This window comes from Periplaneta americana, chromosome 17 (assembly GCF_040183065.1).
Source record: "Periplaneta americana isolate PAMFEO1 chromosome 17, P.americana_PAMFEO1_priV1, whole genome shotgun sequence".
Taxonomy (NCBI): Eukaryota; Metazoa; Arthropoda; class Insecta; order Blattodea; family Blattidae; genus Periplaneta; species Periplaneta americana.
Window position 1 is genome coordinate 67,126,199 of NC_091133.1, and position 17,458 is coordinate 67,143,656.

The 17,458-nt window shown below is 34.1% G+C and overlaps 1 protein-coding gene across 2 annotated transcripts; it reads left to right on the forward strand.

Annotated features, from left to right (window-relative positions):
* Window positions 1–2,365: 2,365 nt before the first annotated feature.
* LOC138692624 (uncharacterized) lies at window positions 2,366–17,458 on the forward strand. Of its 2 annotated transcripts, XM_069815671.1 has the most exons (6): window positions 2,368–2,551; window positions 6,700–6,898; window positions 9,483–9,562; window positions 10,703–10,838; window positions 11,020–11,186; window positions 15,924–17,457. In XM_069815671.1, exons 1-6 carry the CDS (start codon window positions 2,483–2,485, stop codon window positions 15,936–15,938), a joined length of 666 nt encoding a protein of 221 aa, XP_069671772.1. In that variant the 5' UTR covers window positions 2,368–2,482; the 3' UTR covers window positions 15,939–17,457. The 2 variants fall into 2 exon arrangements, with proteins under 2 accessions (XP_069671774.1, XP_069671772.1); XM_069815673.1 differs by lacking the exon at window positions 11,020–11,186 and having other exon boundaries at window positions 2,366–2,551; window positions 15,924–17,458.

Here is a 17,458-nt window from a genome sequence, read left to right on the forward strand (position 1 = left end):
ATCTTGTGATATGTAGTAAAATCTTTCAAAGAATTTTAAACTGATGGTATGTATAAAAAATATATTTGCATTCTGAAGCGTTCCATTCTTTTTACGTATCGAAGACAATGTTCCGCATACTCTCATAAATGTTGAACAAGTTTAATTTTTAATTCACCTGCTATGTAATCGTTCCTCTTTTAATCCAAAAGACTTTTACCAGTAGTTCTCCTTAAAAATCTGATATTTTATAGGTATTAAATGTCTTCCATCTTGGCGTCGAATAATCCAGGCTTGTCTGCCAAGTTTAGGCTTGTGTGTTTGTGGACGTTTGTAACTGGAAAACTTGGTTGCACAGTTCTCGATTTGAATTTTGATTCAAATGTCATACTCTTGTAGATATTTTAGGGTTATTTAAACACAACATATAGAACATGCAGTAGAACTTGCACGCCTCTAGGATCAAAACTGTAGAAGCATTTACACTTTGAAAATGACGAAATAGCTTTTGTTGGAGGAAAAAAAAAGTGAGAGAAAACAGCTTGTAAAGTTTGCATGGAATTCAAATTCAAGAGTATACTGACGATCAAAGGTATCCGACCTACGATTTTATCATCATGTAAACGAACTTCGCAAGCGCGGGATAAGTCAGACCCAAAGATATGAAAAAATTGACAAATTTTGGAAGAGTTCGCTAGTTCTCAATAGGTGGCACCACTATTGGGAGCAGTTAAAAAAGTGTCAGGGAAAATGATTATGTAGATTAAGCATAATATCAGCGGTTTCCAGCTAAACTCAATGTTATTTTACAATCAGCAGAGTGGGATGAAAAATCGAATTCTATAACACTGGTATATTTATCTACAATTGGCAACAGTGATTATTATCTTCGGCATCTATTCTTGGGAGTAATAACTAAAGAATCCACATTTATACCAACAAATTATCGATCACTATCGCTTAGTACAGTCAGACATCTTTGAACATCAGTATACAGCCATTTAAATGTGACGTAATTTTTACGCTTCTGAGCGTTGCAGAGAACTACTAGAACGTTCTGAAAAAATAAATAAAAGACTGCTGGTTCATTTTCTACAAGAAATAACGAAAATGATCAAAAGTCATCCGTTTCTTCTCTTAATGTTTCGTTAAATTTTTAATTACGATCTTCGATAATAGAGTAATATTATATGCATTTACAATATACGTATATATAGATTTTTGTGAATTTCTGAAGACAAAATTTAATTACAAGCATTTAAAATAATTTACCAATTTTAAATGAAGTCCGGTATTTTACTTTCTTGATATAAAATTGTAACTTCTCATTTGAGAACACATCCAATTACGTCATTTCTCTGTGATATTTAAATACTGGTTCAAGAAAATACTCGACGAAACGTAAGCAGGGATGTTATTGGAAAATACGAAACATATGGCTCGTATCTATTGAAACAGTGTGTTTCGTCGTAACACAAAGTAAATTTATGCCCAGTGTCACTTTATTTGGTGGCTTTGCCATGCTAACCATATTATGAGAGAGTCAGTTGCTTCGGTATATCTAGTTGTTGTTTAGTAATAATAATAATAATAATAATAATAATAATAATAATAATAATAATAATAATAATGATTTATTTTAACTTTGTCAACTGTCCGAAGACAGGTGTGAACCTCGTGACACCAATAAGGTATCACACATGAGGCAACTAGGCCAGGAGATAATGGGATAGGATGGCCAGTTCCTTTCCCCTACATATTACAGTAATCAGACTTTAGATGCATACAAACAATTTTTCTTCCTCTGACACATATCGTCAAGTGAGATGTACTGCCTGATAATAGATGAACATATCAGCCAGAACCTCAATCAGAGGTAGGTATATCTAGTAAAGTTATTAAACAAAACACGACGGATCCCTATTTCTTATAAATGTAGTACAATGATTATTATATCTGTTGTCTATGTTATTATTATTATTATTATTATTATTATTATTATTATTATTATTATTATACTATTTACTTAAGAAATATCATGTAGATTTTCAAAATTTGGATACGTATTCCGTTCCGTTTACATTATTAAGATGATCGTCACACACGTGTAACGGAACGGCGATGTTAAAAAATTAGCTCTTAACTTTATGAAAAACGATACAAATAACTGCAAAGTATCTAATTATTTTTACTTTAAATATAAAACAGATTCTAACCTAAGATGTTGATACATCATCGTAAAATAACCTACTAAAAACGGAATGGAGGCAGTATAAAATATAGTGATGTAGGCAAATGGTTCACAAAGTTTGCAACTAGGCTGTGCCAGCGTTTCGTTTAGAGTGGGGATGCAGCCGAACAGCCATCGTTTCCCTCCTGCAACCAATAGGAAACACTCATTCTGTCGGACGTGACTGATAGTTACTGAACTTGAAATCTGCCTTGTACTAGAATACGTGTGTCATCTGTATTATAGGCAATCTGATTATAGTTTTCTTGAGAAATGTACGGAGGAAGTGCGCCAAGATCAAAAGTGAATATATTAATTATTGTAGTTGGTGTAGTAACCTTGGTGAGTATCACATACACTTAAATTAAGATATACGAAATAGTTGTTCTCTTTTTACGCAGGATTTGTGATATTGCGAGAAAAATTACACATAAATTCATTAAATGTTGACGAAAACTTTTGAGCTGATTAGCCTACATTTAATGTATTTCATTGCAATATATTATACTCTAGCTTGAAGCTTATAGAAATTGCTATTAAAATATTTATACTGTTTATACTGAAGTTAAGTAGCAGATATACAGTACTAGACTTAACGGAGAAGGAAGTTTTGTTAGTTTGTTATAATGAATTAAGAACATTGTTATCAGTATTTTGAAACAAATTAATAAATAAAGCGAAATGTCAAAATTTGACGATTCTGTCTTCCACAAACAATTTTGGATTGAGTACAAGTTATTATAGGAAGATGTCGGATGTAGTAAGGAAAATGAAATGCATAGTTTTTAAAATTCATTATAGTTAGGTACTCTTCTATAATATAGGCCTACCAATTTATTGAAAAGAATATGGAATACATATTTAATAGTTCTGTAATTTCCTATAAGCTGTCGATGTCCCTTATGCCGTTTTTGCACTTTCCTTACTATGTTGTTTCCTGTCTTCCGTGTCTCACGCTGAGCTGTACTACAGTAGTTATACAAATGAGCGGACCTCACATGCAGTGCCAAAGTGATTATCTGAATTTATTTTTGCGTGCACATTCCAGATCAAATCAAGAAGTTCCCTTTGTGCTCCACTTACAAATCTTGCATATACGAAAGTTAGCTTTGGTTAGTTTAGATTTTTGTTAAGCAAGTCCACGTAATCCGCGCATACGCAGTTATCATCTCACAGCTGACAATCGTCTGAACGATTAGTGATATTAAACGTTAATGCCCTCTTTTGTTTCACTTTTTAAAATATACGAGATCAAAAGAGAACGAAAACATACAGTAAAGGAAGTTAAAAACGACAACTGGGTCTACCAAACCGCTTCATAGCGTAGTGGTAAAGCGGCAGACAACAAATCGAAAGGTTATCGAATTGAATCTCGGCGACTGCATATATGGTAAGTTAAAATAAAAATATGTAGTGAAATTAAATATAGCTAAGATAAATAAAAGTAGAGTTATAGAAGAGGGATACAGAAAGAAATGAGAGAAATAAGATGAAAGGAAGAGAAGATGAGGAAAGACGGGAGAGATAATAGAAACAAAAAATTATATTTTAATTTCTTATTGAACACAGTTTCACGTAAGTGCTAAAACGACCTATGAACGTGTACAGCTTTTAAGAAATTACCAATAGTTCTAAATAAAATATTCATATAGGCATATACAACTCTTACCTACCTACAAATGGCTTTTAAGGACCCCACTGGTTCATTGCCGCCTTCACATAACCCCGTCATCGGTCCCTATACTGTGCTAGATTAATCCAATCTCTATCATATCCCACTTCCCTCAAATCCATTTTAATATTATCCTCCCATCTACGTCTCTATCTCCCCGAAGGTCTTTTTCCCTTCGGCCTCCCAACTAACACTCCATATGCATTTCTTGTTTCGCCCATACGTGCTACATGCCGTGTCTATCCCAAACGTCTAGATTTAATGTTCCTAATTATGTTAGGTGAAGAATACAATGCGTGAAGTTCTGCGTTGTGTAACTTTCTCAATTATCCTGTAACTTCATCCCTCTTAGCTCCAAATATTTTCCTAAAACCCTTATTCTCAAACAGCCTTAATCTCTGTTCCTCTCTCAAAGTCAGAGTCCAAGTTTCATAACCATGCAGGACAACCGGTAATATAACTGTTTTATAAATTGTAACTTTCAGATTTTTTGACAACACACTAGATAACAAAAGCTTCTCAACCGAATAATAATACGCATTTCCTATATTTATTCTGCGTTTAATTTCCTCCAGATTGTCATTTATATTTGTTACTGTTGCTCCAAGATATTTGAATTTTTCCACCTCTTCGAAGAATAAATCTCCAAATTTTACATTTCCATTTCGTACAATATTCTGGTCACGAGACATAATCATATACTTTGTGTTTTCGGGATTTACTTCCAAATCTATCTCTTTACTTGCTTCAAGTAAAATTTCCGTTCATACAACGCTTAAAATATAAAACTTATTCCGTCCATGGTTTACCATATTGTATTGCAATAGATTAAAGTGGTCGATCAGACGTCCCATATTTTCAGGGACAGTCCCTTATTTTCAGTTACTGTCCCCGGAGATTAAACGTCCTCGTCCTTGTCCTATAAATCAGTTCTAGCTACTGAAGTTCATTTCTGTTACAGTAACATATTTTTAACATATTTTTACTTCTAACCTGTAGACGTACGGAAGATAAGTACTCTGGTTCAACTGTTGCGATTGATTTAGATTTCTGTACGGTCCTTCGCTGGGCAAAAAAAATCTGGTAACCCTGTAGTAGATATGTGCCTCAATCAGCAATGTAAATACTGACTATGTCCTAGCAATAATAATATGCGTATATAGCTTGATTGATTCAGTATGTACATACATCTATTTTATCAGGCAGTACATCTCACTTGACGATATGTGTTGGAGAAAGAATAATAATTGTTTGCATGCATCTGAGTCTGATTGGTGTAGTATGTAGCTAATTGGCGATGTATGCAATGGAGTGGAAAGAAACTGGCCATCCTACCCCATTATATCCTAGTTTCCTCAAAAGTGATGCCATTTTGGTAACACTTGTGAGGTTCAGACCTGTCTTCGGACAGTTAACTAAACAATAAAATACAGTAGCTTGATTCACTCAGAAAGGAACCCGGAATGTCGGCGAATTATTTTTAAGTTAATACTTGTATACCGGTATGTATTTTCTGCATGTATTTTGATTCTGGTTGAGTGGAAGAGACGGCCAGATGGCCTTAACTCTGCCAGGGAAAATAAAACTATTATTATTATTATTATTATTATTATTATTATTATTATTATTATTATTATTAACTTTTGACGGATATTCAACTTGCTGTTTAAAATTATGACAAGTTCACCAAACTCTGTTTCAAGACATATCCAGACACAATGTCCTATCATTTATCTCCATACATTAGTTTGGCCAAGGAATCTTAACATATTAACATATTTAGTTTAAACGATAATATTCAAAACAGTATACAAATCTGGAGTGAAAATATTTACGAATGGAACCTTCAATATTGACAAAGTATTACTGTAACAACCCTAAGGTCATAGATAAGCGATAGGACATTTCATAAGAGAACGAGAGGATGAAGTCTGAAAACGAAACGGGACATGATGATGATGATGATGATGAAGTATTTATACATATTATTGTTGTTGTTGTCCAGGATAACAGAGAGGGTTTAGAATTGAACGGGTTACATAAACTGCTTCTCTAAACGGACGATGTAAATATGTTAGGAGAAAATCCACAAACGATTAGGGAAAATAGAGGAAATTTACTTGAAGCAAGTAGAGAGACAGGTTTGGAAGTAATTCCCGAAAAAATAAAGTATATGATTGTCTCGTGACAATAATATTGTACGAAATGGAAATATAAAGATAGGAAATTCAAATATCTTGGAGGAACCGTAACAAATATAAATGACACTCGGGAGGAAATTAAACGCAGAGTAAATATGCAAAATTCCTGTTATATTCGGTTGAGAAGCTTTCATCATCCAGTCTGCTGTCAAAAAATCAAAGTTAAAATTAAAAAAAAAAAAAGTTATATTACCGGTTGTTCTGTATGGTTGTGAAACTTGGATTCTCACTTCGAGAGGAACAGAGGTTAAGGGTATTTGCGGATAAGGTGCTTAGGAAAATATTTGGGGTTAAGAGGGATGAAGTTACAGGAGAATTTAGAAAGTTACACAACGCAGAACTGCACGCATTGCATTCTTCATTAAATCCAGACGTTTGAGATGGCCAGGGCATGTAGCGAATCCAGAAATGTATATGGAGTGTTTGTTGGGAGGCCAGAAAGGAAAAGACTTTCGGGGACGCCGAGACGTAGATGGGAGGATATATTCTATCGCCCTCTTCAATTTGTGCACTAATATTACTTCCACTTTGTATACTTCTTCCCCTATCTTCTCATACATGGGAGTCGGTACTCTCTATCTCCTTTAATTCTAATTATGTGCATTCTTTAATTTCAGGTCTTGTCACTATGTCTACTCATAATGCTAGTTGTGGAAGTCAATTTTAAAGAAGAGGGAAAAGCAAGACTGGCTGTTCTATTGACATCAGACATTGATTTGGATGACTTGGCTGCAATTAATAAATACGAAAGCACTACTCGTAGTAATAATTGGACTGATAAAGTCTCCATAAACACATCCAACGCTTTTAACGAGCGTGAGTCAATAGATTAATGCTTCTATTAACAACGATCCAAGCCAATGGTAAAATAGTACTTTGTAGAAATGTGTTAAATTCTATATTAAAAAGTTTACTACAACTAACGAATTATAATATTTAAAACTAAAAATTATCTCATATGAATTATATAAATATGAACATAATTGCATGAAAATTTTCGTTTCATATTGTTAAGGTGTATTGTTTTAAGTGTACTATAGAGAATTAGATTGAAAGAGCGAATATGTTAGTAGTAATGCCAATTGAATATGATTGTTCTATTTGCCTACAACGGAATATTACATAGGAAAGTAATTATTATGTACAGTGAAACCTCTCATTTACGGACATCAAAGGGACGTAACAATTTTTCCGCAACTGGGAAGTGTCCTTTATTGGGGGGAGGCTTCCCAATCTAACAGTGCATTTATAATATGCATTATGTATCCCTTCACGCTTTAAATTAAATTTATTACTTTAGTTTAATTATAAATACAGTATACTACAGTAATTCTTTGTAACTTTGAACTACATTAGATAAGACCGAAAAAGGAAAATACAGTACTGTACCATGCAATTTTACTCTAGGTCTACAGTTATGCAGTACTGTAATTTACAGTTTTCGAATTAACCTTACATTCAGGTGCCATATCTCTCGAAACAGAACAACTGATTGAAGTGCAGAGAATAATCCTACTAATCCTCTCATGTGTCGAATACAATTTCATGATCGCGGAAACCTTGGACCCATCAGACAGGTTAAATTTAATGACTTTGTTTATCCAACCGCTTCCAGCTAACAAGGAGTAGCTGGCTGATCTAGTGGTAGCCTACGAGACCCTTATTGTCTTCTTTCATGTTAAGGAATTTCTGTACAGTTCTCAAAACTAAATTTTTCATTTTTGTAACACATTAGGTCTTGAAATTCAAGTTCCTTCCGCAATCAGGAGGTAAAGCAAGCTTTAGGACTGTGAAACAGCTGTCCGTGTCCGTGTCTGAGTGTCCGTAAACGAGAGTTAAATTTATCATTATTTCTATATTGTTTCAATTGGGACATAAAAATCTGCCCGTATATGAGGAGTGTCCGTATCTTGGGGATGTCCGTAAGGAGAGATTTCACTGTATATCATTCTTCTAGATATATACAGAGTGGAAGTGATAAAACTATGCAGATTGAGGGTATTATAATAAATAAAAACATGTGCGCTTTGTAATTAAGTGAATCATTAATTAAAATATTGGACTGAAAGTCTACACATACGACTCACATACGAAAACACACATGCACTCGGTCTGAACAGCAGAGTTACGTTCCTTGGTCACTCCAGTACGGTTGCCAGAATTTATAATAGCAGGAAATAACGATAAGTGTTAAACTTTTTATTTAATTTGTAAGAAAATTGTCCATTTTAATGAAACAATGCAAAGAGATAAATCATTCCTTATTAGTTTCCTATAATGACGAGGATAAAAAACAGAATCTTACAGATAGTACTTGTCCAGTAAAACAGTGCTAATTGTATTAGGGATTTTTTTCTGAGAAAATATTCATTTGGGACTAATATAGTAAACTGAATGGTATCTCGTATTTTGTTGTACTCTGTTACAGGAATAAACAGTTAAAATCTGAATAGTTCCATTACTTCCACAATGTATAGTTACGTCTTGTTCTTATATTTATGACAACAATGACTCTAGAAGACAAAACTAATTTTATAAACGTGAAGTAGCTGTATTTAAGAATGGCAAAGTTGGGGTTAATTCTGTACATTTAATGCGACCAGTGACGCCCATTTCCTTATGCATCTAAATTAAACATAGATGTATAATGGTTGGAATGAAATACACATCGAATTTAATTGCTAATTTGTGAAAACTTATCTTTGAACATCTTTTCAATGCTCTTTTTGAATTACCGTTGAAATATGTAGAGATAAGATACGAAATACTATAACTAAATATTGTTCAACAAGTAGAAACTAACATAATCAATTACTTTTATCTTTTATTAGTTAACAAAGGTTAGCTTATTTCTATTTTTTGTTCTGGAAAATACATTTCAATTTAGAGGAATTTCACGTCTCTTCTCTCTATTCCGCCGGTCTGTTCCGCCGGTCTCTTCTCTCTATTCCGCCGGTCTCTTCTCTCTATTCCGCCGATCTCTTCATTCCGCCGATCTCTTCATTCCGCCGATCTCTTCTCTCTGTTCCGCCGGTCTCTTCTCTCTGTTCCGCCGGTTTCTTCCCTCTATTCCGCCAGTCTCTTCCCTCTATTCCGCAAGTCTCTTTTTTCTATTCCTGTTCCGCCGGTTTCTTCACACTATTCCGCCAGTCTCTTTCCTTTCTCCCGTCAGTCTCTTCCCTTTTCTTCCTATCGCCTGCAGGGATAACTATCTTTAATTCAATTTCATAAAATCTGATTGCAATTTAAGCGAATTCTTGCACAATCCATGTTAAAACTTTTCTAGTACATCTTTAATTTATAATTTCAATCAATTTTAATAGTGTCTGTTTTTTTTACACAATGTGTTTTCTTTCTATACTGTGCATCTGAACAATAAATTCTTTTAATTTTGTCTTAGGCTACTATATTGGAGGGTGTTTGTTATTCTTGGTTTTTCAATCTGTTGCCAGTTGGATAATGATGTGGACAACAGCAAAGGTAAGATTTTCCTCGTAATGTTTTCGAATTAACGAGTAAACTGTAATGAACATATTACAGTGGAAATGTTTTGTGTTGACTCCAACTGGATCTAAACTTTGGTATGAATCGTTTACAGTGAATACTAATGTATTTAAGAATATAGCCTACATAAGCCTGAATCTTAAATATCTTTGAAAGTGTTTGCCTGGTAGGATCAGTTGGTATAGCGCTGGTCTTCTATGACCGATAAACTTTTTCATGTTTGTGAAACGTTGTATCAGATTTCTGCAGGACTTAGTCTTTCTTCATACTGAAATTGAAGCGTTTCCTAGAATAACTTAACGTACGTTAAGACGTTTTCCCGTTTCTAACAATTAGCCTATTGAATCTTCAATAACACACCTCCCGGCTGACAAAATATTATTACTCTTCAAGAAACACTGCGCCCTCTAGAAACACTTGAATGTCGTTCTACGTAATGTTGTTATACGAGATCTAAAATGTTCGATGCTCTGTACCTCAAATTCAAAATTTTGCAGTTAAATTCTTGTTGCAGAGAACGCCTCAGTTATGAAGCCATTATTGACAGATTTCCATTAACTTGATGACGCATTATTACATACACTTTTTGCCATCTACGCATACGTACTACGAATTACAATAGCTTATAACTTAAAATAGTCATTTAGTAGTGTTATATTTCTACAAGATATTTTTGTGACGTTAATTTTCAGTTACTAATATTTTTAAGTAAGGGGTAATGAAATAAAAGCATTGTTAAATATTTTTCATTATTATCATCATCATCATCCGTCACGAATTAGGCCTGTGTAGACCTGTTTCGGCACCATCTAGCAAAAATATTTTTATAACTAAATTTTAACAGTTTCAAGAGAATTTGAACATTGAAATTAATATTGCATACTCTGTGAAATATTTTCGATGTGTTGCTTCTACAAAGAACTAAATAGAAGGATATTTATATAAATTTAAAAAAGGCAATAAAATTGTCATAAAATAACATCCCAATACATCAGTGACAGACGTCGCAAGGATGATTTTCTATAATAATATTAAACTCTATAGGTCTACGATTCAAATTGTAATCTTTCAAATCAGCCAAGTTACGTGTCGCTAATGTGGTGTTTTATATTTCAGAGACGCTGGTTAACAGCTCCGTGGTTCTTGTGCAAGACTTTCCGACTCATCACTCCACCGTTTCTTGGTTATTACTATTACGTCAAGCACAGAGATCTGCCCGATTCAACTATCATTTCAGCGATAGTCAACTTTGGTAATGTGACGATAAGTATTATAAAATAATATAGTATTTAGCATTTACTTGGTATGTTACATTTGTGCCTATGTTTGTCATATCAAGCCGTATGTCAGGTACGCGTCGTGTCATAAGAATACCGCCTTTACGTAGTGTTCAGTCATTTTCTTCTCCAAACTAAGATTGGTTTGTTCCACAGCATTTGACTACGTTTGTTGCGGTATTGTGTGTACAGCCCTACAGAGCATGTCAGTCCACGCTGAACCATCTGAATCTGATAATTCACCTAATCCACCCGATTCTCGCAGTGGAAACATGCTGTACCAATATGCCTACATGAGAGAAAAGCAACAGAAATATGACATAGTGAGACTTACAGCATTACAATTGACAGAAGTAGTGAAGGGTGGTGGTGCTAACGGTAGTAATTTTGTACAGGGACATCATTTTATTTTTACTAACATTTTTAATATTAACCTGTCTATACCTTTAGAGAACCGGAAACGCCGCTTGCTCCCCCCTCCAAGAGTGGAGTTCGATGATACTGGCGTAAAACACAAATCACTCTACTAGGTATAGGATGGAAGAAAAGTAGTTCATCCATTTACGTAAACTAGGAAATATCGCGATTTTGAGTTTGATAATTTTCATTAGGTTTTTTTTTTAATCAAAGTACAGTACTGTATTAAGAATAAGTGTTTTTACTCACGAAGTGAGTTATCCATGCGAACGTATTCATTATGCAGTGTATATTATACTGTCTACAGCACATTAGCATATAATATAGAGAAAGAAGTTAAATTGAAAAATAATCATAATATGAATATTTAAACACAATTTTGAAAATGGTGGCCGTTCATTTCGATACAGGCTTCAGTTCTTTTGTGCATATTATTGCACTATAGACTATTGCAGCTAATTCCAATTGCCAGTTTCGTCCTTCGTACTAGTAACTCATGTTGAAATAATTCTGTACCTACTCTACTTACTGTGAATTCAATCTTCACTTCTGCCCGACCCGAAAATATAAAATTACTCAGACATGCTATCTACTGTCCGTCCAAGTGGTTATGCCGCAGGATTGTAGAAGGGAGGAAATCACGTGACAGTTAATTACTTAACGAGGCCCTTTTATTTAAGTTAAATTAAACAGCTGTATAATATTACGTAAACGTCCAATTCCTAAGAGAAATTAATGTTTTCAGAAAAGAGCTAAGACAGCCCAGCTTTTACAGAGGGGCGAGCAGAAGCAGGTTGGGGGGGGGGAAATCGGGATGCGACGTAGGCAAACGGACAGTACCTGTGCGAAAATATGATTCAATATTGAATGCTCTTTCGTCACTGGAAAACGCAAACATATTTCTGGAACGTACTATACCCAGTAACTCAGTACTGCTTACTATCTGCGGTCTTGGTTCTGTGTGGAGTTGTAACTTCCTTAGTAGAAGGGGCGGGAGTGAAGTACATTAAAAAACTCAGGTACAATAAAAATTGAAGTAAAAATAAAATGATGTCCCTGTAGAAATGTTGCAATATATTATTATTCTAACACAATAAGTTACATCAATACGCAATTCCATTTAAAAAATTTAGTTTTGTTAAACTTTACTAAATAATCACTAAACTACTTCAATTTGTTGCCTATCAGTTTTCATTAAAAGTAACATGCTAGAAAATAGCCATAAAATAGAAACACAGAGCGATCCAAAAGTCGCGAACATCTTAATGATACATTCACATACATTTATAAAGATGAATTTATTACGCTTACTTACATCATTTTTCACAACATATGCTGAAAACGATAGCCCAGTTCAGTAATGCATGTACGAACTCTTGTTACTAGGTTTGCGGCCACTTTTTTAGCACTTTTACATTGATGTTGTTAATCTCTGTCGTTATGTTCCTCTTTATTTCTTCCAGAGTGTGCGGCATGTTTTTGTATACCCTTCCTTCAAGATAACCCCACATAAAAAAAATCTGGGGACGTCAAATCGGGGGAACGCGAGGGCCATAATCCTTGCGAAATGATATCTCTCAAAAAAACTCGCTCAAAAACTGTATGCTTTCATTAGATGTGTGACATTTGACACTGTCCTTCTGGAACCAAAAATCACGTTCAGCATTGGCAAGAAGCGATGATCCACATTCCCTAAAAAGGCGATTAATCTCGTTATGGTCAAATTGTTACACTGCTACATCCGGATAAGTCCTATGAAATTCGTCTATAACACGTGCATAAGAACGACTGGGAAAATAATGTTCAACAATGAAAACTCGTTGCTCTTGGGAAAAAGATATTTTTGCCGAGCAATAAACAAAGGACTACCGCAAGCGTCAGTGTATAGGTACATACGCATCACAATGACCTCTAGGTTTGTTGCTGTTAATACCCATGACTCTATGTAACGGTAGCCGATAGCACTTTCTAACTGCACTACTTAATATAGACACTATAATTTTAATGTGAACGACTTTTGGATCGCTCTGTACTATTACTTAACCACAGACGTAATCTAAAGTAAGTTTCCTGTATGGAAATGTAAATTTTATGTTCTGACGGTCTTCGTTAAGATGAACTGTGTAATATATCACTAACTTACTTCGTAAGCATTCCTTTATTCTTTATCAAATTTTAATAAACCTTGGTATAGCCTACTTTCTTAACATCTTGAACGTTCTTATTCCTTCATCATTATGCCATATTTCAATCAGTTTCACGATGAGTTAGAAATAGATAATATCTTAATAGCGATATTGATTTTCCTGAAATTTTTTTGTATAAATGACGAATTCTCTATGGGGTTCACATCAAGATTTTTAACAAGCCATGGCAGGGTTTTTAATTAATTATTTTTTTTCCAATTGGATTTATGGCATGATGTGAAGGAAAATAGTGTCTCCACCAGAAACCTAGTTCTTAAACTAGAACTTTTTGCATTCCTGTTGCTTCATTGTACCTTTGCCTACTTTATGTAAAATTTATAGCATCCTGTGCTGGCATGATCGTAAACACAGTGACAAAAATAGGACTTTTAACTGATCGAGCTACACAAATCTCTGAAAAATCCTCTCCATATAAAGGCTGCTCTCTTCACATACGAAGAAGAAACGCATATGCTAGGAAATAATGAGTTTGAACATCAAAAGTTCTAGAATTTGGGTGCTAAAAGTGGTTGTTAATATAATTCAACATCATTATAGAATTAATTGTGGTACGTTTAAGAATAAATGTGGCCCATTTTTGAAAGTTTTATTTAATGAATTTCAAATATCTTGCTACTTGCTACAGACCTGCAATACTCGCAGATTCCCAAGCTTGCCTAAATCCTATTTAAACAGGACTTTGATGTCATACGTCCATTAAGCACCTTTTTAGCCATTGCTGCAGTAATTTTTGCTTTCTTCTGGGGTGACCTACTGGAAGACATGCAGTAATGAGCATTCGATGAATCATTAAAACATAAACATAAGTTCCGTACCTTTCCAGAAACTTCCATAAATCTTGGCTAGTAGATTTGCTATTACTTTTCGATAACTGCAGAATTTCATGTGGAGTTGTTCTTGCGTCCATGTTTTTTCTTCTTAAGCAGGGCTGTGGTCGTGTCCATTCTTCAGCCTGGTTTATTCAGCTTACTGACTTCATTTTTGCAGTCTTTCAGCTACTTCTAGTATTCACTTTGTAACAGAAACTTTCTGGGTGAAATATCTGCTCATAAATTAAACAAAAGCAACACTAAAATGCAAATACCACTAATTTTATTATAAATATGCACGCAAAGAAAATATTCAACTGATGTTCAATGGAAGACACTCCGAACAAGTTTTTCTTAATAAACCGAATGAAGAATACGGTAACTTAAGAACATTGAAGGAAACAGGATTGATTTATGCAGTTTTACGAACTCTTTCTAATATGAAGTAGTGAAATTCTGTAGGACAACATACTTATAAGACGTAACAAAGTATTCAATTAAGCAAGAGCTTTAATAGCTTAAAAATGTACGTACGTAGAGAAAATGTCGCAAGTAAAAATTTGAAGTTTTGGATTTTGTATAATTATATTGTTTTCACAGTAATTTAAAAGAACAGCAAATCATGTTAAGTTACTTCACAATTCCCTTTCTTTCTTCCTCATTTTGTATATGGATCAAAATTTTTCATCGCAACAGGATTTCATGGACTACACATAATTATTGGGACAACCTTCCTACTTAGATGTATATTACGACACTTAACTTTACATTTCTCACATCTCCCTCCTTCTCTTGGATACCTTCAACTTATTTTTTCAACTCTCCTCCCTTCTACTTCATCATTGCCTCATTCTCCTTTTCTTCCATATCTTCCTCTTCTTTCTCCATTGATTCCTCTCCTTTTCCTTCCTTCACTTCTCTCCCTTCTCATCCTCCACTTCTTCCTGTCCCTTCTTCACCTTCACTTCTTCCTCTCGCTCCTCCAATTCTTCCTCTCCCTCCTCCTTCTCCACTTCTTCCTCTCCTTTCTCCTCCTCCACTTCTTCCTCTTTCTTATCCTCCTCCACTTCTTTCTCTCCATTCTTCTCCACTTCCTCTCTCTTCTCATTCTTCACTTCATCTCCCTTCTACTTCACTTCTTCCTCTCCCTTCTTCTTCTTCACTTCATTTCCATCTCCCACTTCTTCCTCTCCCTTCTCACTCTCCACTTCTTCCTTTCCCTTCTCATCTTCCAATTCTTCCTTTCCCTTCTCATCCTCCATTTCATCCTCTCCCTCCTCCTGCATTTTCTCTTTGTTTTTCTCCTTCACTTACTTTCCTTCTTCTCCACTTCTTCTCCTTCACTACTATCTCCTTTCCATTTTATTCAATTTCTTCCTCTCCTTTCCTTACTCCTCAAATTCTTTCTCTCCCTTCTCCTTCAATTAGCACATTTCATTCTCTTTATTTATTTCCGCATGCTCTCTCCACCTTCCTTTCTCAATTTTCGGTTTTCTATCCTCCACCAATTCCGCCTCTTCCTCTGATTGAAATGTAGTGATCATATTATTTTACAGTACAAATCTAGAATAGAATAAATATGAAGTATCGAACTTATGTATTTTAATATTCTCCCTTATTTCCATAGAATACACCTGACTGATAACGCCGGCACTTCTGGATACCGGTTTGTAGACAATGTCAACAAATGGCCTCATTTCTTCAAATATACCAGAAATCGTCATCTATATTTCCTCGTCAGAAATAATTTCATCGATGGTTTCGTAAGTGGCTCCATGAAATGGAAATATGGGGTAGTGGACAAAACAATATGAGGGGATTGATACAGACAAATGTTCTATTGACTTTCATATCTATATTTTGTAAATATTTGTATAATACGTTGTAACCTCCGTACCTTGTACAGAACAACGATATGTATAACCATGTGTTCTCTTTTAAGAACAACTGGCATAGTTTTATAGTTAATTCATACTTCGATATAGCTACCTTGAAAGTATAAATTGTTTAATTTTGATCTTAATATATTGTTAATATTGTACATTGTGAAGTATATAAAGACTAAATCTGTTGTGTGATTAGTGCAAAGATAAAAAAGACGAAAATTTTACGAATAAATTCCCTGGATAAAATTTTGGTTCCCATGAAATTCTTGGTTCATAAAATTCAAATAGTTTTCTTACATTTTATTGAATAAGTAACTGAGGTAATTTCAACATGTAATTAATGGATAATGAAATGTATAAAATAAGTTAGTGCAACAATATTTTCGAAAGTAATTGTCTGTTTGGAAGTTTGTACAATGTAATTGGTTATTAATCGTGCCTCTGTGTTTCGACAATTATTCTTTGAAATCAATTATGGTAGTCTGTATGATTTCATTTCACCACCATAGTAATTATCACGTACATTGGCGCATAAGATATTGGACTCCTAAAATTCGGAAGTTCTGTGCTCCTATGAAAGCTGTTAAAACTACTGATGACAAATATATGTAATTACAGTTACTTTTAGAGGGATTAAGAGTTATTTAAATAAAGAACGGGAGATTCTCATTTGCTTTCTGTTTAGTAATTTAATTAAGAACTACAGTAATAATATTTTCGATTTCTGCTTTTAATTATTTCTGAAGCGCTCCTCATTGTTATTTTGTTAAGCAGTTCAAAAGGGTTAGTAAAGATTCCATCTTACCAATTTTGAAAATGCATACATGTAATTTTCTTTTTCTCAGAGACTGTTAGGATTAAAACCTTGAAAAAATATATGAGCTGTATAATGTACCTTTCTCAGTGCTTTACATAGGGATTTTTTTAAATATTACTTCCAAAATTATTATTTTTTTTTCAAAAACTGCAAATTTTTTACATTTTTTAATGCTTGTAAGACCCTGACTTCTTTGAAACACAAAAAAAAAAAAAAAATGTTAAAATATGCTCAAGGTCTCAATAAATCTATCCTGCAAGTTTTAACCAATTCAAACAAATCTAGAGAAAAATAAAATGTTATATAAAAAATAAATTTACGAGAAACTTGCTTCAGAGTTTATCAATGCATTCCAGCATCATATGATGGGTTGTCAGCATCCTCATCATCTTAATCATGAGCACACAGTATTATATGTATAATATATTATAGAGAAGGGAAGATTTTGTGTATTAAGAA